The 24,358-nt window shown below is 33.0% G+C and overlaps 1 protein-coding gene across 3 annotated transcripts in view; it reads right to left on the minus strand.

Annotated features, from left to right (window-relative positions):
• Positions 1–488: 488 nt before the first annotated feature.
• The window catches only part of LOC127733834 (omega-amidase NIT2-like), a 47,174-nt gene continuing 23,304 nt past the window's right edge, over positions 489–24,358 (minus strand). The window contains exons 1-2 of one of the 3 annotated variants that reach the window (XM_052243231.1): positions 12,196–12,270; positions 489–1,607 (exon numbers count right to left, since the gene is read on the minus strand). In XM_052243231.1, the coding sequence (XP_052099191.1) occupies positions 721–1,554 (834 nt within the window). In that variant the 5' untranslated portion in view covers positions 1,555–1,607; positions 12,196–12,270 and the 3' untranslated portion in view covers positions 489–720. Of the gene's footprint in view, positions 1,608–10,202; positions 10,286–12,195; positions 12,271–24,358 lie in introns of those variants that run through there. The other 2 variants (XM_052243230.1, XM_052243229.1) reach the window with 2 other exon arrangements.

Genomic DNA, 24,358 nt, shown 5'->3' on the forward strand with positions numbered 1-24,358 from the left:
AACATTCAAAAGTAGGGGGCAAGCTATGTTTTACCCCTCCCCGCCCCCCCCCCCCCCCCCAACTTTTTGACAAACAAAATTTATTGAAAGTACACAAAAAATGAAAATTAAAGAGGACACTAAATTCTAGTCTATAAGTTTATAGAAAAGGGTATCTTTTCTTTTTTCAGAAGTTTATATCCACACTTTTCAGTCTACTCCTACGCCACTCCATACACTGTATGCATACAGTAAGATACCATATTTTTGTTGTTGTTATTAATGACGAAACATATCCACATATTACTGACGGAAGTGTTTATGCAAGGCCTCTGATTTTGCAGGGACTGATCAAGGATTTTAGGTTAGGGGCGCAAACGTTTTTGTTTAGGTAAAATTATCGAAATATTCTTTATTAAGCTGAGACAACTAATGCTTTGCAAATCTTAGGGGGGCGCACGCCCGCCACGGCATCGCCTGAATCCGCCACTGAGATCTATTCTTCCGGGTTAATGAATTCTGTTTTATGTAAATATGGCATATTTATAATATTAAGCAATATGTTCGGATAAGTTGATAACTGCGGATGCAAACATATAAGCAATTGCGTCCAACTGTTAGTTATTTCCTTTTTATAACATTCGAGTACATATCCTGTTTCTTCAATGATTATATGTATATATATTTATTTCCTTTTTACAACATTTGTGTACATATCCGGTCTCTTCTGTGGTTACATTTTTATTTCCTTTTTACAACATTTGTCAATGAGTACATATCTGTTCTCTTCTGTGATAATATTGGCAATCGAGTTCTAACCTTGTCGACAAAATCCGGGTCAATGTCACAATATACAATGGTTTCCAAATGTTCCGTAGTAGATAGAACATCTCCCCAAGGACTAACTACTGTACTGTGTCCCCATGCAACGTATGAAGCTGTTTCATCGCGAGACCCCGACACCAAAGCAACATAGACTTCGTTGTCAACAGCCCTGGCTCTCAGCAAAGGCTCCATATGTGAAGGGCCGGTGGTCCTATTAAATGCCCCTGGGTATACCAGAAATTTACATCCCATTTCACCGTAAATGTGTGCTAGTTCTGGGAATCGTAGATCATAACAGACTCCGATGCCGACTTTACAATATGGAGTATCAAATGTAGTAAAGTCACATCCGGGACTTAGTGAATCTGCTTCTCTAAAGCGAATTTTACCAGGAACATCAATGTCAACCAGATGAATTTTCCTGTGTTTAGTAAGAAGTTCTCCTGACGGACTAAAGACTGGACAAGTATTATATACCTTTCCATTATCAATTTCTGGTATAGAACCCCCAATGATGTAGACATTGTTATCCTTGGCTGCCTGTGCTAAGATATCTGAAGTCGGTCCTGGGATAGACTCAGCATATTTTGGGAAACATGTCGTATCGTAGGGAGAGTTAAAACATTCCGGCAATATGATTAGTTGTGCTCCATTTGTAGCGGCCTTATTAATAAGCGTGACCGCATGCTCAAGGTTTTCTGATTTAACTGCTGTTACAGCCATCTGAACAAGTGCCACCTTAAAAGTCATGTCTGTTCTATAGACTATATGTACTGTTGAGGTTGAAAATGTTCATTGATATTCTGAAAAAAAAAATATGACGTTGATAAGAAGTTGATGAATCGATTATTAACATTCATTTGAGTAGTAAAATGTCATGCATACATATAAGACGATGACATCAATACCAAGCTTTGTACCAAACCGAAAAGCTGAAGGATTTAAGAAAACATTATAGCTCACAAGGTTACAAGGACTCCTTTTTCCTCATTCAAGTCGATTAATCATAGCTTGAGGACTTAATTCTATAAGCTTGGCGGATCGACTAATCATAGCTTGAGGACTTAATTCTATAAGCTTGGTGGATCAAATAAGTAAAAAGCATCAATTGTCTGATTGGGTTACAGATCGAATTCTGAACATCTCGAAGTTTAGGCGAAGAAGCTACCACGAAACGTTCGAATCGGTTTAGATAAATTTTGACGAAATACTTGTGAATAGTTATACATTTCAACAAAAAGAATTAGACTTTAAATGTGTTCAACCTGAAAAAGTATAGTTATCTTGTTATTCAATTAGCTGAGCATAGCAATATAAAAAGCAGTAATCCATGGCTGTCATTCGGTATATAGGAGATCGTGAAAGAATAAGTAACGGAGGCCAAGTATTGCGAATGGATCGTGAAAGATCCGGTATGGGATCGTGAAAGAATAAGTAACGGTGACCAAGTATTGCGACAGGATCGTGAAAGATCCGGTATGGGATCGTGAAAGAAATCTTATCGAGGAGAAACATAAAAGGTCAACAGACAATCTAATTTATTGAATATAGGGGAAAATTTTCCACAAAAAGAATTGTTTGTCAAAATTGTTCAACATTATGATCAGTACCTGAGAATATCCGAGTTTAAAAGATCACCGTTTTAACAAAACTTCAAAAGGCAGATTGCTCTTTCAATGACAAGAAAAATGTAAACAAACATGATTTTTTTTCCAGTTTATAAATGACTTACTATTCTTTGAATAATATCGTTCTATATCTAAGTCTCAAATGGCTCTCAAAATTATTTTGTAGTAGCCTGATAAAAAAGGGGGGCAAAATTGGAATATTTATGATCGTGAAAGATAGGATACCACTTTTTTGTGACCGTGAAAAGGATCGTGAAAGATCCGGTGTCGCTTATTTGTCATTTCACAAATCATTGAAAGAGTTAAATTGTTTTGTATTTAGATGAAAATTTATTATGTAATTGGTACATCAAAAGACTGAACATCCCTGAATTCTTCCGGTTCACTTTCGTTGGAGAATAAAACTGTTAGGTTATGATGGTTCAATGCCATTTGGCCTAGTTTATAAAAAGACCACGCCGATTATTCCGTGTTGCCCTATAGCAATTACTGTCCGTCCGTCAACATGGGAGGGGGGGGGGGGGGGTAAAAACTTAATTCAGAACTAACAAAGTATGATTTACTTACTTATGTGCTAGGATTTAAACAACAATTTATATCGAGGTATAATATTGAATTCCAGATTGATGTCCAGTGTAAAATGTTCGATAATTAATACTGCGAAAATAATTTTGAAACGGGGAAAACCTAACGCCCTCTATGCTACATGTGACGAAAACACCCAGGATATATTAATTTCATTCTAATGCAATGTCCGTTTAAACAAATGAAATTACAATTTCATTTTACCGTACTATCTGACACACCAAAGATTTAATTTCAAATACATCATGATTTATTGGAGTGTGACCATTTTATTTCCAAAACGTGTTTTTTCTTTAATGATTCGAATAAGGTTATGTGTCGATTTTTTCTTTTCTTAAAAAGTACTGCATTTTTTTTCTTATTTCACAGTATTAAGGAAGTTAAATCATTTTGACAGTCCTATTTCTTTTTTCTTATTTTTTTTCGCCTTTTGTTGATATAACGGATATTTTCACAGATTTTGCAGTTGAATTGTATTAAATTACTTTCATGATCCATCGCAATGCTTGACCGCCGTTACTTAATATTTCACGATAATTTTTCTCGATATACCGAATGCATAACAATAACATGGTATATGGTCAAAGGTCAAGGTCAACCTTAAAATTTGACCTTGTAGCATTTTCAAGGTTAATAGTAGATTTTAATAGTGTTTTATCATGTGACTTTCTGCAAGACATTTAAAATCAGCTTTTGACAAAACTCAGTAAAGATTATCTAAATTCCATCGAATGATAATTTTAATAGCACTTACATGATGATATATCTGCTCTAAATTATCAAGAATCCTCTAATCATACTACAGAAATTAACCCAAGGAAACTTACTTTTAATAGCTATAACATTGACAACAATAATAGCCCTTCTCTAGATTTCGATATTTCAGTTTCACACGGGGAAAAAATATACAACAAAATGGACGCTTTTTCGTTCCCTATTATTACTTTTCCTTTTTTGGACGGTTATGTTCCTTTGGCCCTTTTTTCCAACTCGTTCTCCATGCTCATGTCTGTAGTGACGTTTTATGTTTAAATTAACTTTATCTATGTATAACTGATTAATTTCTGTTTTGCGGTTGTAAATCCGATGCTATGCCATATAGATGTATAACCATTTTATCTATTCCGTGTAAAAATTTTGCTGACATATTAAATAGGCGCTTAAATCAATGGCTTAATGAAAATGAAATTTTTCTTGATGAACGGAACAGAATTCGAAAAGGTAGAAACTGTGCAGATCATATATATATATTATTGTTAAAAGCAGAACATTTTCAAAAGAGGCTACATTTGAATGTTTTGTTGAAACAAAGAAAGCATTTGATACTGTTAATAGAAACTGATCACTATTCATATTTATAAAATATTGGTATTAGTGGTAACTTTGCAATTTTATTTCTTCTTTATACAATAATGTCAATTGTGTTATTCTTTTTTCCTGTAGCACTTGGTGTAAAACAATGCTGTGTTTTATCACCGACTTTATTTTCTATCTATGTAAATGATTTAGTCTCAGATATTAAAGAAGCTATAGATGACATAATGGTTTCGATGTAATTGTATGCTGAGGACATTGCACTGGTATAGCACCTGATGAAGAGAAACTGCAAAAACAGTTGTATAGCATTTTAGAACTGTATTTTTCAGTTTAAATGTGGTTGTGTTGCTTCTTGTTACAAATATCTTTATATATAAAAGTGTAATTTTGAATGAATTTTTCGGATTATTCAATAACTGTAAACTAAAATGTTTAAATCAGCTAATAGAACACTTGGTGCTATTAAAGCAATATTTTGTAAAATTGGTGGTATGAATTTTGATGTATTTACAAAACTTTATGACTCTTTAGTAAAATCCGTTTTGACTTATGTTACTGATGTATAGGGAATTATTATACATAATTGTTTAGCTGCCAGATGTGATATGGTTTTGTTTTCATGTGATGCTCTATTAAAGGTGAAGTTTTCAAATTATGAAATTGTCTTAAATGTGACAATATCAGCATAATAGGCAAAAAGGTTCATACCTGGGCGATTTTAAGAGAGTCGTTATTGGATTATAGAGTGTTAAAGTTAAGTCGTAAATATAAGTTGATTGGAAAAGTAGGTGTTATTTATGAATTTCTATACAAAATGTTGAAACAAAATCTTGGTATCAGGAATTATGGAATGACAACAATGTCAATAGTAATAAATAAAGATTTTATAGATTGCTTTAACTGGTATTGGACGGAGCCTTATGTAAAAATTGTTAAAAATAGATGCCACCGACGTGTTTTGTCACCATTCAAATCTGGTTCATCATACCTTAAAGTTGAAAAAGGTCGATATGCAACACAACCACAACCTCTACAAGATCGTTTGTCACGGTATTTTTTGTGATAATACTTCGCAGAGACCTAATTGAGGACGAGAAACACTTTCTGTTTAATTGTTGGTCATTGTTGTTTTTACTCTGATATCAGACTGGAATTATATGCAAAAGCCTGTCTTTTAAATGCTGAATATTATTATTTTTGTGACATAGAACAACTTAGTTATCTTATGTGTAATGAGAATATAGTTCAGTCCTCTTCTAGCTAGTTTCCTTTAAGGGGAAACTCCGCAAAAAATGATGTTATGTTCATTATGTATAAAAAAAGCACAAATTCATAAATATTAACGTTTTATTCTCCTAGATAAGATATTACCATCGATTTTAAATTGAGAATATCAATTCTCTATATACGTAGCCATCTTGACGGCTTCCCAGGTCAAAAACCACGTGACATTTATCATTTATAAACCACAAAGTACCAAAACGAGCAGGGACTAACGTAGTCGTAATTCAGAGTCAGAATCTTTTGTCAATCGTACGGTTGTTTTACCCGATAAGATAATGACAAACGCATACACAGTTTCACGGATACTAAAAAAAGAATTATACCAGACATGCTTGTGCTACCTATCAGCAAACTTTTTGTTAGCTAACATGATACGGAACAATGTTTAAAAAAGGTTTTAGAGTCGGAAAAGTCTCCCGATTGAAATTTTTAAAATAACTATGGTCTGTCATTTTTAAACTTTTTTTTTACTAAGTTTATGAAACAAGTAAATATAGGGGAATTAGTTTAGAGTGATCACTTTTATGGATTCTCTCATGATTTAAAGCGGAGTTCCGGGTAAAATTGTTTTCAAAAATCTAATTTGTTAAAAAAGAATTTATGTAATAAATTTATTAAATTCGGTCCTTACCTAATTTGATCATCAGCGTGGCTAAAGGAATTATTGCCAGAGGTATTGTGAGGTGACGTAAAGATCACTTTACACGGCCGGTAATTTGGAACTTTCCATTTAACAAGAGTGCACACGCTGAAATGTCTCGCCTTCTTTACTAACCATTAATTTTATGTTGATAGTCCTACATATAAAGCTTTACTACAAGTAACACATAAACTTAACATGATCTAAGAAAATGAGGTCAAGGGCAGATAAACCAAACGAGAAATACATGTACACCTTACAATCATTCAATAAACTAAACAGTTTTAACCAAGAAAACTTAACATTGACCAATGAACCATGAAAATGGGGTCAAGGTCAGATGAACCATACCAGACAGACATGTACACCTTACAATCAATGTATGCATTAAATATAGTTGACCTATTGCTTATAGTATCTAAGAAACAAACTTAACCATAAAAACTTAACATTGACGAATGAACCATGAAAATGAGGTCAAGGTCAGATTATACCTGCCAGACAGACATATACACCTTACAATCCTTCCATACAACAAATAGAGTTGATCTATTGCTTATAGTTGAAGAAAAACAGACCAAAACACAAAAACTTAACACTGAGAAATGAACCGTGAAAATGACCTCAAGGTCAAATAAAACCTGCCAGACTGACATGTTCATCATAAAATATTTCCATACACCAAATATAGTTGACCTATTGCATATAGTATTAGAAAAAAAAGACCAAAACTCAAAAACTTAACTTTGACCACTGAACCATGAAAATGAGGTCAAGGTCAGATGACACCTACCAGTTGGACATGTACACCTTACAATCATTCCATATACTAAATATAGTAGACCTACTGCTTATAGTATCTGATATATGGACTTGACCACGAAAACTTAACCTTGTTCACTGATCCATGAAATGAGTTCGAGGTCAAATGAAAGGACCTTGCAAGGTACGGGCATACTAAATATAGTTATCCTATTACTCATAATAAGAAAGAAATTAACATAACAAAAAATGTTGAATTTTTTCAAGTAGTCACTGAACCATGAACATGAGGTCAAGGACAATGGACATATGACAGACGGAAACTTCGTAACATAAGGCATCTATATACAAAGTATGAAGCATCCAGGTCTTCTAGCTTCTAAAATATAAAGCTTTTAAGAAGTTAGCTAACGCCGCCGCCGCCGCCGGATCACTATCCCTATGTCGAGCTTTCTGAGACAAAAATCGCAGGCTCGACAAAAACTAGGCCGGTAATTTGGAACTTTCCATTTAAAAACTATCAGGTATAATATACATCATGTTATACCGGAAAAAAACATGTTACAATCTAGAAGTTATTTTTCTACTTTGTTCATGTACAAAAATGTTGTCTTTTTATATGCGGATTAGAATAAGTCGTTTAGGCTAGCACTCCGTTTACTTATGACATTGTGTATATATATAAATATTGTATTGGATGGTGACACTTTAATAAATCATTTATTTTATTTTTGTACGGCTTACTATTAATTAGGTAAATTGGGTTTATTTGCCGTAAAATGGTTGCAATGCCGGTTCACACCTGCCCAAACAGTTGCCTAATTATCCCACCTTAACCAACTATTATGGTATTGAATTGACCACCAATATATTTAGTTTCAATAAACTATCAATAGCTATTTACCATAGTGTTTATCCTCTCTTAAATCTTCTATTGATCTTCCTCGGCCATAGAACATAGACCATAGAGTAAAAATGTTTCTTATATATACTACAGGTATGTTTAATGACCTTGACCACCGACGAGATAATCCTTTATATAGTGATTAGTGCGTTAATCCTATAGTGGTCAGACCTAAATGAAATGTCACGGGATTGCTTCTATTGAATAGTAGATACTTAGCCAGCTGCTGCAGTGAGATATTGGACAAAATTTAAATGTGAAACTTTTTCTGACATTTTATAAAAGAATTTCGTTAAATCATTGTTCTTTTTTGTATTTTCAATATTTCAATTAGGGATATGTTAATATTTTAATTTCTTTATGGTGAAAGATTTAAGTCAAGTTTGTAAGATTAAGCTAATCTCATTTTATATTTCAATTTGTTTTTCAATTAGCGACATTTACTTCAATCTTATCTAGTAGTGTTGTATAATTAAACATTGAATAGAATTGAATTGAATTGTACCTATTTAATTCGATAAATACGTCTGTATGTCCTAGTATATTGTTAATTATTTCCGCTATAACAGCAATTCTTTTTTTATCTAATCTATTGTTTTTCACTTGTTCCGTTGATTGATAGCGTTTCATTTTGTCAGTTTTGATGGACTTCCCCTTTTTGAATTTGCCTTGGAGTTCGGTATATTTGGATTGCTTACTTCTGTTTAGGTGGCTTTTACAAGTTTAATGTCGGTTCGTAAGTTTTTACATCTTATATGTTTGTTTATACTCAAATCATAGTCATGAACTAAGAGATTTTAGTAAACTTTTTAAATTAAAGATATTTTTTTTTACAAAACAGCCGATTATGGAAGTGCAAGTTCTTGAAGATGCAAAGCATAACTTCCACTAAAAAAATCCACAGAAAGATAAAAGATTGAACTTTTAAACGCATTACTTTGAATATCTATCCCCGGAAATAGTATTTTGGGAAAAATCCTAAAAATAGGCAATAGTCTTGTAAAGTGAAAGTCGCGTACACCTTTTCACGTTCAGGCGTGTTTGAGTTTACATGCAGCCTTAAAATATAAAAATAGTGGAATCTGAAGAGAGAAGACATATGTCATCTCGCTTCAGATTCCACTATTTTTATATGTCATCTCGCTTCCAGATTCCACTATTTTTATATTTTAAGGCTGCATGTTGAAACTACAATATTAAAAATCTGACAGTCACAAAATGAAATATATAGGTCAAATGAGAAGGTGTGTCTGAAAATTAAAAACGCTTCGAGCTACAGTAACTACTAATGTTGAAAATTTTAGTGTATGCTCGATTGATATATTTTTTTTCTGTATTTTCGTTCATTAATCTTTCAGATAACATTTAGACATATTAATTATTTTATTCATGAAAAGATGCTCTATAGATAGTGGATACATTTGTCTTTTAAGAAACAACTTTCATGGAAGGATCGTAATGATGCAAGGTGAATAAGTTTGTCTGTTTTCAAGAGGGTTTAATTTTCATCCCTACAATAAATGAAAACAATGGTGGTAAATGGGAATATAATTTTGAAGCTATTAAACCAAGAGTTCCAAGTGGTGAAGCTGAAATCATCCCTTCGTAAGTTTTACGGACGCCATCGCGAGTTGGCTGACCCTTATTGAATATCCGTTTCACAGATGATAGCGGATATGTTCTTAATGTCGTAACCACAATCCCGTCCCCCTTTTCCCGAATGTAACCTACCGAATTAGACTTATTACCGGGTTTGTACTAACATGAGCAACACGACGGGTGCCACATGTGCATGGAGCAGGATCTGCGTACCCTTCCGGAGCACCTGAGATCACCCCCAGTTTTTGGTGGGGTTCGTGTTGCTCAGTCTTTAGATTTCTATGTTGTGTTTTGTGTACTATTGTTTGTATGTTGGTCTATTTCTTTTTTAGACATGGCGCTGTCTGTTTATTTTCGACTTATGAGTTTGAATGTACCTCTGGTATCTTTCGCCTCTCTTTGACGAGATAGACTTTTGACTTGTTCATCATATAAGTCAATACTGACCAAATCGTGTGCATATCAAATGTTAAAAAGTTCTTCTATTCAAATATTAATATAATCACTCGGGGGGGGGGGGGGGGGGGTTAAACAAAATTGGCCTGTCCCTAAGTACCCAGTACCCATGGTTTGTATAGATGATATTAATTTTGGATCTTGAAGATTCATCTCCACAAAATCCAGTAAAAAAAGTCAACGTAAAGAAACAAGACAAGACAAATCTGACAATGCCACGTACCTTTATGTTCCAGGCACCTATACTAAACAAATATACTAAAAACGGGTAATCATCGCGAAAGAGAAAGTCGGGTACACGTTTACATGCAGGTGTGTTTGAATCTACTTATTTGTTCTTTAAAAAACAAAATACTTGGTATAACATCTCGCTTCATTTTCCATTGTTTTGATTTATATTTAAAGGCTACATGTTGATCAAATTACTTTCAAAATTCACATTATTAGAAGAACCAAAAAAATATATTTTATCTTATAATTGTATCTTTGCGTCTGTTAACAACAGTGTGGTTATACCGCTATGTATTATAAAACAAAGTGCCTTCACTGATTATAAGTTCTTCTGTAAAAAATAAGATATAAAAAGGAACTTGGACATCTACGGTCTACGCTCTGGCTGTTTTTAAAGCTTTTCGCCTCCTTTTATTCATACGAATATTTATCATTTGTTAAAAAGAAAAAAGCTTGACTGTATAACCTTTGAAACATATTTCTGTGTAGATTGATTCAAAGATTGAAGTCGCATGGAACACTACACAGGAAAAACGGATTATAATATTATTGGGTAAATTCATTAGATCTTACTTTAAAAAGTTTTTTTTAAACATTGACACAAATGCTCTTATAATAAGTTTATGATGTATTTCTGAATAACTCATATATATATATATATATATATATATATATATATATAATAGTAGAATTCTAATCGGGTCATTTAAATAAATAAATAAATTCAAGAATACCGTTCCCTGGTGTTAATTTTCCATTTTTTGACGGTGATCTTCCTTTGTCACCATGTTACGGTGTTTATATATTCCAAATCGTTCGCTATGCCAGTGTCTGTAGTGACATCTTGGATTTCAATGAACGTAATATAATTGAGCTGCGTCGAATAGAAACCGACCTTATATGCAAGTGCACGCATACATGTACATGTATAAGACTTTGATTGATTTTGGAACATTTAAATACAAAATAAAAAAATGAATTTTGGTCTGTTTTGTAGATTTTCTTATAACAGTCCAATTTTCAAAAAGTTACAGACTTTCTATAGAGATTTTTTTCAACCAAAATTGGTTAACAGATGTATTGATATTCATTTGCATAAGGTCGATTTCTATCCGACGCAGCTCATATGTATAACGGGTTTATATGAATTTAGATACGATCCTGGTAAACTAATCGATTCTTTAAATAATTTGATTCTAACGGTTGTCAATTCGACACTGTAATTATACCTTTGAATATTGGTTTAATTGGTATAAATATTGATTATGTTATTAAACTTAATATTATTGTTATACACATATGTACTTTCACGGTCCTACAATATGTCCATACATATAGTTTGGCATTGCACGAGGTCATTTTTCTCTGACTGTTAACGACGTCTTTACACTAAATGCATTGGATGTCGGATGTGTACTGGTTGATATTTTAGTCTTAGATACATTATTTGTTTATTAGTTGTTATGGGCTTTGAACTAGCTTTCAGTTACTGTGAGTACTCTCAGATCTGCATTTTGTCTTTTGTGTTTTTATTAGTTTTTTTTTGTGCTGTGTATCAATCTGATGAGTTAAGCCCTTTTCAACTGATTTTTATAGTTTGTTCTTATGTTGTGTTGTTCAACCACAGTCCCAGGTTATGTGAGGTTTTGGTGCCAGCAAACATGTTTAGCCCATCACATTCTGTATGTACCTGTCCAAAGTCAGGAGCCTGTAATTCAGTGGATACCGTTTGTTGTTTAGTACATAAATCAGACCGTTAGTTTGTTTGGTTTTTTTCAATTATTTTATATTTGTCATTCCGGTGCTTTTATAGCTTTCTTTGCGGTATGGGTTTTACTCATTGTTGAAGGCCGTACGGGGACGTATAGTTGTAAAACTTCTATGTCATTTGGTTTCTGGTGGGAGTTGTCTCATTGGCAATCATTTGACATCTTCTTATTTTTATATGCATAAAAATCACCAAAGAGTAAACAATGATTTCTTACCTTACGGTGAAAAGAAAAAAAGCTGTGCACGATACCAATACCACATGACAAAGATAACATTATATGTTCATTTGAACTAATATTCAAACTCACTCTTCTCATTATTAATTTATTCTGTTCCACGAACCGAAACTTTATGTTTAAACTTTATTATCATCTTTCACCCATGAAATTTCCTGATAATTTTAAAACAGTTTTTATTAACTTTGGACATTTATATAATAATACGACCAATGATGTAGTTCTTTTTGATAATAGTTCCACGTATTTTTGACGTTATTGGAAGTTTCGTCTGTACTCATTTAAAGATGTCCGTATTTTGTTTACTGGAACTGAAATGAGAGGACTTCGGTATTGTCAAAAACACATGATTTAGAAGCATATGGTGGTTAGCCTTGATCTGTAAAGAAGTTTAGTGCGATCAACAATATCTCTAGTATATCAGTTTATATTACAAAATATCCAAACAGAAAAAAACACCCCAGCACCAAATAATTGTACCAACAAAACAACAAAAAAAAGTCAACTTTCAAACACAAAATGTTAATCTTTATTATAAAAAATTAAATAAACATTGGTGTACTCTTCTAAATTATGAACATGTCGTACTAAGTTGAATAATTGTAGTCTTTGTAAGATTTGTTTAAAATCTTTAGATATTTATATTGTAGGAGTAAATGTTTTGATCATTTGTCTTAAATTCTTATGATCATAAATCCTCACCTAAGATAAAAGACCATATAAATAAGAGGAAACGTGGGCTTAACATTGATAAGACAGCAAACCAACAACAAAGTTAAACCAAAGGAGACATCTAAAGGACAGTGTACGGTCTTCAATTAAGTATCTTTAGCATACTTTAAACTGAGGGGGCGGACAGGGGGTACCTTTCTCCTTTCTCCCGCACCCTTTCTCCTTTCTCCCACCCCTCTTTTCCTTTCTCCCGCCCCTCTTCTCCTTTCTCCCGCCCCCTTTCTCTTGTCTCCCACCATAAAACATGACAAACTAATGTATAGGAAGCTCATTTTAAAAGGATTGATCAAATGTCTTGTTTTTTATGGCTAGTCCCCGTCTTGTCCTTTCACAAGTTAGAAGTGTCGTTTCACTGACTGTAAAGCTGCCTGTTTGCATTGAATTTGTTTGTAAGTCTGATGCACGCCGTTTCCAGATGAATTTTTTTTTAAATAGAAATCCAAATTATAAAAACGCAGGATAATCTGTCACGGAAAATACGGGGAATTGTTGTGCCACTATTAGTGCAATTAGAAACCCATTCGTTAAAATGGTTGCCGAAAAACGCTGCTTGCAAAATAGACAAATAAAATTCATTTGGAAAAGAATACGGATATGATTTAGCAAAAATGTATAGTACAAGCAGCCGTGGAAACTCAGACAGAAAATGGTTTGTCAGTGGAATGGAATAAACAAAGATGAATAATTGTCTTTGAACTTGGTTATTATGCCGCACAACTTTTCCTGTGTTCCAACTGAAGAGTAACCAGTTTCTGAAAATTATTGGACTGTACAAAAAATATGGTTCCGGAAGCTTTTAAAAAATAAATTGCAAACACTGTAATCGTTTAAGTGCAGTTTACACAGGACAGCAACATCGGATAGAGGAAAAAGTTAACAAAGGCTTGACATTTTGGGATGTCAACACTTAATGTGCACCCGGTGGGACGAAATAAAATTAGATAATTCAGATCCCGTTACATATTTTTCTTTCAATTCCGTATTTCAAAAATTATTTCTCGAAATTTTCAATCACGCGATTCATTAAAATAACAGTGGCCAAAAATAAATGAATAATCGGTGCTTTGATGAAGGTAAACCCAGAAAAGCGCTCCGAACGCAAAAACAAATTTTTAAGAGATATTTTAGTTTACCTATATTTCTTCAAACGTCAGAAACAAACTAAAAAAACGACATTTTAAAATCATTTTGATTTAGATTCATGTTAATTTACACTTGGGTGTACAGGGATATGTGTGTTTTGTTGTTTGACATGATGTACAATTGAGATTTCCCTTTAACATTGCACTATGAACTGCTGAATGAAAAATTAATATATTTTGTCACCAAATGCCTCGTAAAATAGAACATCATTATATTATAGGTAGCTATATTTTTTAGCTACAGCTTTAAATTATGTACTTGGTGTCAGTATATATATGTACCAAAAGTGCGCATATTGTCAGGATTTTTTTTTTTAGATGACAGGTTGCTAAATTTGGCATTTTGAAAATATATTAAGGCACGCAGAGTACAAAGTCCGACTTACTCCTTCTACAGTGTACAATTTCAAGATGGAACTTTTATAATGCGCCTAGTGTTTTACTTATAGAGGGTGTATATATATTCTCATGAATTTTTTATTGTATAATTTTACACGAATGACACAATGTTGATCTTTGTCTTTTAAATATATTTTTGAACACAGTTTGCAAGGTTTGTCCGCACCTACGCACACAACTCACATGTTTACATCATATACAGAATATATACTATTTTAAAAATATGTATTATTCTATCTATCACTTTTACAACTGACGTGATGTTTTTATTAATAACCTTTTATGATTGCTGCATTAAATGTGTCTTTAAGCCACAACTATTTCAAGTTGTATTGTATCGTCCTGAACATGCCTGAAATTTTTGCCATCGGACATTTTGCAACCTCAATCAATCAATTCAATTTGTACTTGGAAATCACTAGTTACTTAATCAAATTTTTGAAGCACTTTATCCATGCATGAAAGTAGCGATGTCATTACCTTTGTCTAGTTTGGTAGGGTTAAGTTGAAGATATGTTTTTTTTTAAGCTGAATGTGCACCCAGTCAGGTCGAAATAAAATTAAATCAGTAGAACTAATAGGAAATTTACGAAACTCAGCCGATTTTGTCTAGTCGGATTATGTCGTGAAAGATTCTGCTATATCGGATCAAAATCTTAACAATATTCTGTGTTTACTGGACGTTGTCTTCTGGAACGTGCATGATCTGGAGACATTTGTCATTGCTGTTTTTTTGCCGATTGAGTCCAGATTGCATCCAGATCTTGCCGAATGCGAACCGTTTTGCCGAAACCGTTCCGAAATAGTCCCGTTATTAATACGAAATTCGGCAATGATACCCACGTCAAGAGTCCCGACAATTACAGAACACAATTATTTACGACTGAGTCCAGACAAGGCCGTGTGCAATTGCGGTACAGCAGACTGTGATAAGATTGCGTTCTGACAGTACCTGATCATCCCGAATATGGCGACAGTTTTCTAACGGTTATCTTTCGTCAGCGTCGGTTCACTGTCTGGTCACTGTCTGATCTCTGTCGGATCATATTTGGTTGAATCGGGATGCTGTCGTGACAAATTCTGTCGTTTTGTACCATGCGAAAGATACAAATCGAATTAGAATCGGATTGAGAACGGGATAATCGGGACAAATTCGGTTGGAAACGGCTGAATTTGGACGCTTCCTTAACAATATCTGATTGTTGTCGTGATTCAATAAATGTTTTTTACAAATTTTAATTAAAGTTTTAAATTCCAGCCACGATTCACAGGATCTTGATCAGACTTTTGACAAATTTCAATCGGGAATGGTCCTGTCAAGGACGGCAGTAAAAATCGTGAATGTGTGACCCCAGCTTAACGTCATCCTTTTTCTGCCAAATTCTTTGCAGATCGGTCAACTTTAAAGCAATTTATCTAACAAGACATGTCTCTCTCTCTATAAATGAGATAACAGATCGTAATGAATTAGTGACGATGCTCGGGGTATTTGTTAGGTCGTTTTCGTTACTATGACATTTGTTAGCCCTTCTTGAAGCTTTTTATTAAATAATTTAATAAAATAATTGTTTTCCAGCTCACTTTTATTAATTTTTATGTATATTTTTGTCTCCTTTTTCTACCCCTTTTCTCCTTTCTCCTGCCCCCTTTCTCCTTTCTCCCGCCCCCTCTCTCCTTTCTCCTGCCCCCTTTCTCCCGCCCCTCTCTCCTTTCTCCACCACCTCCACTCTCCTTTCTCCCACCCCCGCTCTCCCTGTCTCCCTTTACCCTGTCCGCCCCCTCTAAACTCCGAATCACTTGGTGTTCATTTTTTCTTCGGTGTTAGTTGCACAAGACCTGAACTATATATTGCAATATAGAATTTGGATGAAAGGATCGAAGCATTACGTTCAGTGTCAAATATTACTATGCATATTCTAGACTGTAATGAGACAATCATATACTCTGCTTTGAGCGAGACCGACATGCTAAGTAGGATTTCTTACGTGTTATAGACTCAAAGTTAAATCACAGGAAGACATTTCACTCTAATCGGTCAAATCATTCCGACTCATATCCGGCCAGTCTTTGCTCCTTCTATAATTACCATGTGCATGGTGGCGAAAGACCCAATGTCAAGCCTCAAAAGTATTTGGCTTGACAGGGCCGAGTATCGAACCCATAAATTAACCCCCCTACCCCGGCTAACGGCTAAACGAATTCCGGGGCAACACGCTACAACAGACCAGGAAGGTGGTAATATGTTATGAACAAGTCAAACAATGTTGCTATTGCAGTAATGATGAACAAACCGGATATGAAGTTTTAGAGCAGATTTAACTGACCTTGCTTTCATGCAGTGACTGCGAAGATTTTTTAATAAGGTATTATGTCTATCTTACTTCTTTTTTTTTTGTCGTCTGTTATGCCCATATTTTTACCAGCTTTTTCTGAACCATCTAAACCTTATTCAATTTCAATATTGTATTCGTTATTCCAATGGTCGAGACTAATAAAGGGAGAGAACCCAAACAACTGTTGATGTTCTTATCAAAAGTCAAAAACCTCTTCAGTTGTTTATCTGTTGTTCTGTATCAATAGTTTTTATTCTTTATTTTTTATCCACTAGAGGATTTTTTGAATAGGTGTTGATAGCAGATTTATGGTAGTATTGATTTGTTGTTGTGATTTCAATTTTGGAGCTTTACAGATAGATTCAATAACAAAGGGAATACAACTTATAAAATTTGGCCAGTTCAGGAACCTGTTCGGAAGTTGGTAGAGGATCAGAAATATAAGCCATTCGTAAATAGTCGTTCAAATCAAGGAAGGGGTGGTCGTCCTGAGTGGTCGTCAGCCCAGTGAACCATTATATACAGAAGAAAACAAGAGACAGGACTCTAATCAACGTATTAATGTTCTTCCATCTACCATTGCTGATGCATTCAGGGATTTCATGTAAACTTAAAACTGAAATGTAATGTTCCAATTAATATTAGCATATTGTACTGTGTCATAGAGCATCATTTTGTTTACCAGGGAACAAATCGGTTTTTTTTTTGTTTGTTTTTTTTTTTTTGGGGGGGGGGGGGTAATTTATATATATATATGTAGCATGAGTTCGAATCCCGGCCAGGCAAGACCAAAAAAATTTACAGATCTAACATTGTTGGGCTGTTATTTAGACGAATTATATATACAGAATGTGTTTTCAGCCTTGTATCACACTGTTGATCCGATGGATAAAATCTGTTGTAGAGACGTTACTGGTTCAGACGTACTTCATGCCTTATATACCATGTACTGTGTTACGACGCTAGATTAAAACTGACGAAAGCTTTATTATTTTGTAGAGCCTAGGTGGTCGAGTGGTCTAGCGCGTCGGGCACAGTGCAAGGCGATTTGGTACCACGATATCTCAATAGCATGAGTTCGAATCCCGGTCAGGGAAGAACAAAAAAAATTTGCTAATGCAAATTTACAGATCTAACATAGACGAACTAGATATCATTGAGATGGGAGCCATCGCTGTGGGCCCCGCTGTGAATAATGTGTGGTAAAAAAATTGTATCTTTATCATTGAACATGGGGTTGTCAATTGAAACCAAAGTTTTTGACCTTTGACCTAGGAAGTTGTACATAAATTATGGCACACCCTCTGGTGTTCGTTTATACACATGTCAAGTATAAATTTTGAAATCATAACGGTTCTCAAGATATAGAGCGGACACGATCTTTACCATAGGACATGGGGTTGTCAACTAAAACCAAAGTTTTTCACCTTGACCTTTGACCTAGGAAGTTGTACATACATTATGACACACCCTCTGGTGTTGGTTAATATACATGTCAAGTATAAAGTTTGAAATCATAACGGTTCTCTAGATATAGAGCGGACACAATTTGTTACGGACGGACGGACGGACGGACAGACTGATCACTATAGGGCGTCCGCCATTCGGCGGGGCCCTAATCATATATATATAGGTTTGAACGTTGTTTTCAATTAGACTTGTTTATATATATATAACTGACGAGGAAAGGTAACACCCGGCCACCGAAAGCTTTATTTTTGTGAAGCCTAGGTGGTCGTGTGGTCTAGCGCGTCGGATACAGTGCAGGCGATTTGGTGTCACGATATCTCAGTAGCATGAGTTCGAATCCCGGCGAGGGAAGAACAAAAAATTTGCGAAAGCTAACATTGTTGGGCTGATGTTTAGACGAGTTGTATATATATATATATATATATATATATTTACAAGTCTAAATTGAAAACAACGTTCAAACCTATGATTGCGCTGGATAAAAACCGCAATTTTTATACGTGTGCATGTAAAACAAATTTCTTGGTAGAGGGGTCTAAATACAGCACAAACAACATTTTCCAAAAGACCAAAAAGTGAAAAGTATATTTTAACAAAACGCATTTGACTAACAGGTCGAACAACTGATGTTCTTAAATCCAAGGATTGTAATAAAAATCCATAGATTTTTTAACTTTAAACAGAAGAGTTTAATCAGAATTGTTTATCCTGTCTAAGGATTTCAGGTCTATGCTTTTGTAATTTTCGGGTTATTTCCATGTGTATTTAAGTGTCAAAAAGAATAAACATTTCCAGTTGGAATGTGAATGGTTTGTTTAGAAGGCTAAATGGTGGTATTAGGTATTAGATGAAAACTTTTAAAAAAATTATGTCCTCTGATATTATAGGACTGTGAGAAACTCATGCTTCTTCTCGAGAAATTTTGGCATTAGATGGATACAAATGTTATATAAATTGTAGATCTGAATCAAATAAAAGTAGGGGTGGATTGGCAGTATTCATTAGAAAAGAAATTTTGACTGGAATTAAATTGATTGATAAATCTGTTAATGATATTATTATGGATGAAGCTTGCTAAAAAATGTTTTGGTTTGACAAGGGATTTATTTGGTTTTTTTTTTATATACATCACCTGCAAACTCATCTTATACTGTTCGTACTAGTTGCTACTAATTGCGACAAACAGATATTTGACAAATTATACAATGATGTAGCCAGGTATGGTTCTTCAGGGGAGATAATACCATTGGGAGACTTAAAATGCACATGTAAAATGTGATGAGTTAGATTTTATTACAAATGAAGTTGATGATACTTTAGATGATTTTCCCCCTGACAACTGTGAAGCTGGTTGTATTCATAAACTTAGAAATACAGAAATTCCACAAATAACTAACAATTATGGTAAATAAGTAATTGATATATGTACAGATTCCCAGTTAAGAATTATAAATGGGAGAACATTAGGAGATTCTAAAGGGATAATAACTTTTTACAACCATATGGATGTGTCCATTGTTGACTATTGCATCTGCAGTGCATCATTTCTATCCAATATTAACAATTTTACAGTTGGACAGTACTGCCCTACACTTTCTGATCATTGTCCAATATCAGTTCTGATTTTATCTCGGTCAGTACAAGAGACTGTATTCAATTTACAGAAAAAAAAACATTAAAAGAATTAACTTAAATGGAGCTCGGGAAGGTGTATATAAAGCTATTTTTTTATCCTATGATTTTTGTCAAATTACAAAAGAAATGGACATACTGGTAGTAGACTCCAACAATTTTAATGATCATAATTTGTTGGAATCCAGTAGTCGCTTTTCAAAGGGGTAAATGAAACTGTTTCAAAAGTTTCTTCTATGCTGTATAATGCGGCTTTCATGGTCAATTCCAAAAGTAAAGGCAAAAAAGGAATTAAACGTAGAAAAATTAAGAAACCAATGTCCATGGTATGACGGGGATTGTGAAACTATGTACAAAAATGTTAAATGTTTGAGTAGAAGGTTGTGTCAAACACCTTGGGATAAAACTTTGAGATTAAATGTATTACAACAGAAAAGGGAGGTTAATAAGTTGGTTAGGAAGAAATCCAGATATTTTCGTAATAAAGTTTTGGATAATATTTTGGAGGCCGAAAAAAACGCAATCCTGAAGAATTTTGGAAAGCCATAAATACTCTAAAACCCAATATAAATTCTGATCCTAGTTCAAATATAACTCATCAGGAATGGTTTGAATACTTTAAAAAGCTTATGAATGTAAATAAGAAAGATAATTTTTCTAATGCTAATCATGTTATTGACCAATATAACTCTGATATCCTCAATTATGATATAACAACTGAGAAGGTGATACTTGCATTAAAATCATTAATGAATAATAAAGCTTGTGGAGCTGATGGTGTCACATATGAGATGACAAAAATGTCATGTTCAGTAAATACAAATATGTATGTGAAGTTATTTAATCTTATATTTAAATCTGGGATTTATCCCTCTGATTGGAGAGAAAATTTTATCGAACCAATTTTTAAGGGAGGGTGCTTCAATAATCCCTCAAATTATAGAGGGGTGGCCCTATCAAGATATTTGGGAAAAATTTTAAGCAGGATTTTACAGAATAGATTAGAATTTTTTTTGGAAGAGAACAATATAGTTTGTCATGAGGAAATTGGATTCAGAAGTGGATGCAGAACAAGTGATCATATTTTAACACTCAAGACCATTATTGACAAAGCTTTCAAATCATAAAAAAAAAAATTGTTTGTTTTGTAGACTTTAAAAAAGCTTTTGATACAATTAATCGAAATGCACTTTTTTTTACAAACTGTGTTCTTATAATATAAATGGACCATTTTATGACATTTTACAGAACATTTACAGAGAGGTTTTCTTTTCTGTAAAGTTTATTGAAGGGTCCACAGAATCCTTTAGCTCAACTGTTGGAGTAAAGCAAGGGTGCATTTTAAGCCCTACATTGTTCTCACTTTATATTAATGGCTTAGTTACCATATTTGATAGCTCCTGTGATCCTACCATATTAAATGATAAAAAATGTATCGTGCTTGTTATATGCACATGACCTTGTATTATTATCTGAATCAGAGTCTGGGTTATAACGATGTTTAAACAAACTCAACACTTACTGTGATAAGTGGAATTTAACTGTAAATCTAAACAATATAAATCTAAACAAAACTAATGTAATAATTTTTAATAAGTCAGGCAAAGTTCTAAAAAATTACAACTTTAAATTCAATGAACAGACATTTGATTTGACCAATGAATTTAATATTTGGGAATTTTATTTAAGCCTTCAAGAATTTTCTCTTTTGCAGTTAATTATCTGTGTAAAAAAGCTTCAAAGACAATGTGTTGCATCAAAAAGCTTTTATTCTCTGATAAACTTAATATTTATCCATATTTAAAACTGTTTGAAAATTGTTTAAAACCTATACTACTTCATTGCACTTTTTTTTGCAGTGAAATATGGGCACTTGATATGATTGTTAAAGACAATTCAAGTCTTGAATGTAGAAATTATCATTTTTGTCATCAAAATTTCAAACTAAATTTGCTAAATATCTTTTTGGTGTAAATAAAGCTGCAGTTAACACAGGAGTTTAGCAGTAATAGGTATGTTACCTATTGCTATTGGTGCTTTAAAGGCTTCAGTGGGGTTTTGGTGTTATTTGATAAATGCAAAAGAAGAAAGTTATGCTTTAAATGCCTATAAATGTAGTTTAAAGTTTTGCAGCCAAATTGAAAAATGCTGTTTCAAAAATAGGGTTCAATCATGTATCAAAATACTTTCTCAAAAAATGTCTGATTAATGCTTTATGGAACAAATTAGCTGAAAAATATATAGATTTCTGGAAAAACTTTTTAATGACCAAAATAACCCTAATGGTAACAAACTAAGAACGTACAGAAAACTAAAAAAGATTACAAATTAGAATTTTTTTTATTCATAGATTTAGACAGATACATGGTATATAATTTTATTAAGATAAGATTAAGTAATAGCAATCTGAATATTGAACAGGTTAGGCATCGCAAAATACCCATTGAAAAAAGATTATGTCCCCTATGTAAAAAGGTCGTTGAAGATGAGTATCATTTTGCTTTAAATTGTCAAATTTCAGAAAAACACGGGCAAAAACTTTTTCATGTAGTAGAGGGTATAGTCCCATCTTTCAGCAAAATAACTGATGAGGAAAAATTTACATTTATATTTACATTTAATGAGTATGACATAACTAAAATAATTGTTAAAGGGGTTAATGATTTATATGTACTAAGAAATAGCCTAGCCGACAAGAAACACTAATTATGTAATAAATATTTGTGATATTTTCTATTTTTCTTTTTTATTACATATATATTTGTTTTGTTATATTTTATAACAATATCATTTATACTGTAATTTTACTTTCACTATTGCAAAAGTATCACCTCCTCCAAAATAATTAAATATATAAATATATAATTTACTTATACAATATCAATGTTGTTTAACTTTATAATTATTGTATGTTTGTAAATATTGTCATGTTTGTCTTGGTAACAATCCAATATTTGGATTTTACACCAATAAAATTGATTTGATTTAATTTGATTTAGATAATTTTCTGTTGTTGCAGAACGTTTGATGACCACGATATGTCTTTTCTGTGCTCATTATGTTGTTGAATTACTCGGTATCATTGATGTATGCCCCCCTTTTTAAATAATAAACTACTGAAACATATAGTGAATTCTTAATTACATCATGAAGAAAAAATGACACAAAAACTTTCCGTCAAATATCTTTATCGAGATCTTTATTATCTGCTTTACATGTAGCCACTGCATACAAAGAATTCTCGTAAGATTATCAAAATAATACAAAACCAATACTGTATAATGATCGCATATAACGTAAAATGCTCTATAAAATTGTAAAAATTATAAAATGATACATTTTATACTCTAAATTTGAAAATGTTTAAGATATCTTGGGAGCATACCCGTTCGTTCATCCGTAAAAATCGCGGTAAAGCGTGATTTTCCGATTTTTTTCTTGTTCATTATCAAACACGGGAACGCTTATAATTAATTCCTGAATGAAAATATCAGCAAATATTTGCTATCAAAGGAAAGAGTAATGTATCAGCTTTCATTTAATATCAAAATTAAATATCATATGAAAATACACATAGAGTGAATTTGAAGAATTTCAATTACATGTGGCATTTTTTTTCAATCTTACCGTCTGTCAAAGTATATTAAATTTCTTACAAACATCAACCGTAGTCGATTTTGACAAAAAATAGTGGAACAACCAATACTTAAAAAGTTTTGATATATCAAAGTTTGATAAAACATACAAATCAACTTTTACAAGCCTTTTTACATCGCGATGACCGTGAGGTCATTTCGATGTATTGCTATCGCCTAAATTTCCATTATGCAAATTAGTTTTGGGTTTTCAACCGATCTATAAAAATTATAGATCCGCGGTCATTATCTAGTGCAAAATAACATTATTTATCGCTTGTTTCAAATTCATTTTTCAATTTTTCAATGGATACTCCTATAAATATTTTTATTAAAACACAAATTAATAATATGAAAATGTGTTGTCGTTAGTTATATATATAAAAGTAAAAAAAAAAATTGATGATATCTATGCACACGTACCGAAAAATTGTGTTAAAGTTTACGGAAGAATATCTCAAGAACGTTTTGCGACACTCCCGACAAGGACCGATAACTCTGTTATTGTTTTGCGGGAAAATATGAATGGCTTCTCATATCCAATCTTTTAGAAAAATCGATTTTTTTACAGAAGAGTGTCCACCATGCACTTGCACTGCACTATAATTAGAATATTAGAATATTAGAATAGAATGATATACAAATAGATGAAAATTATATATACATGCAACCGTAATATTAATATATATATAACAACAAACCAGTGTGTACTCTGGGACTATTATTATATTAATAATAATAATAATTATAAATTCTTTATTTAAAGAGGGTAAACTCAGTTAGTTACAATAAACTAATC

Source organism: Mytilus californianus, unplaced genomic scaffold, assembly GCF_021869535.1.
Source record: "Mytilus californianus isolate M0D057914Y unplaced genomic scaffold, xbMytCali1.0.p SCAF_3, whole genome shotgun sequence".
NCBI classification, from domain to species: domain Eukaryota; kingdom Metazoa; phylum Mollusca; class Bivalvia; order Mytilida; family Mytilidae; genus Mytilus; species Mytilus californianus.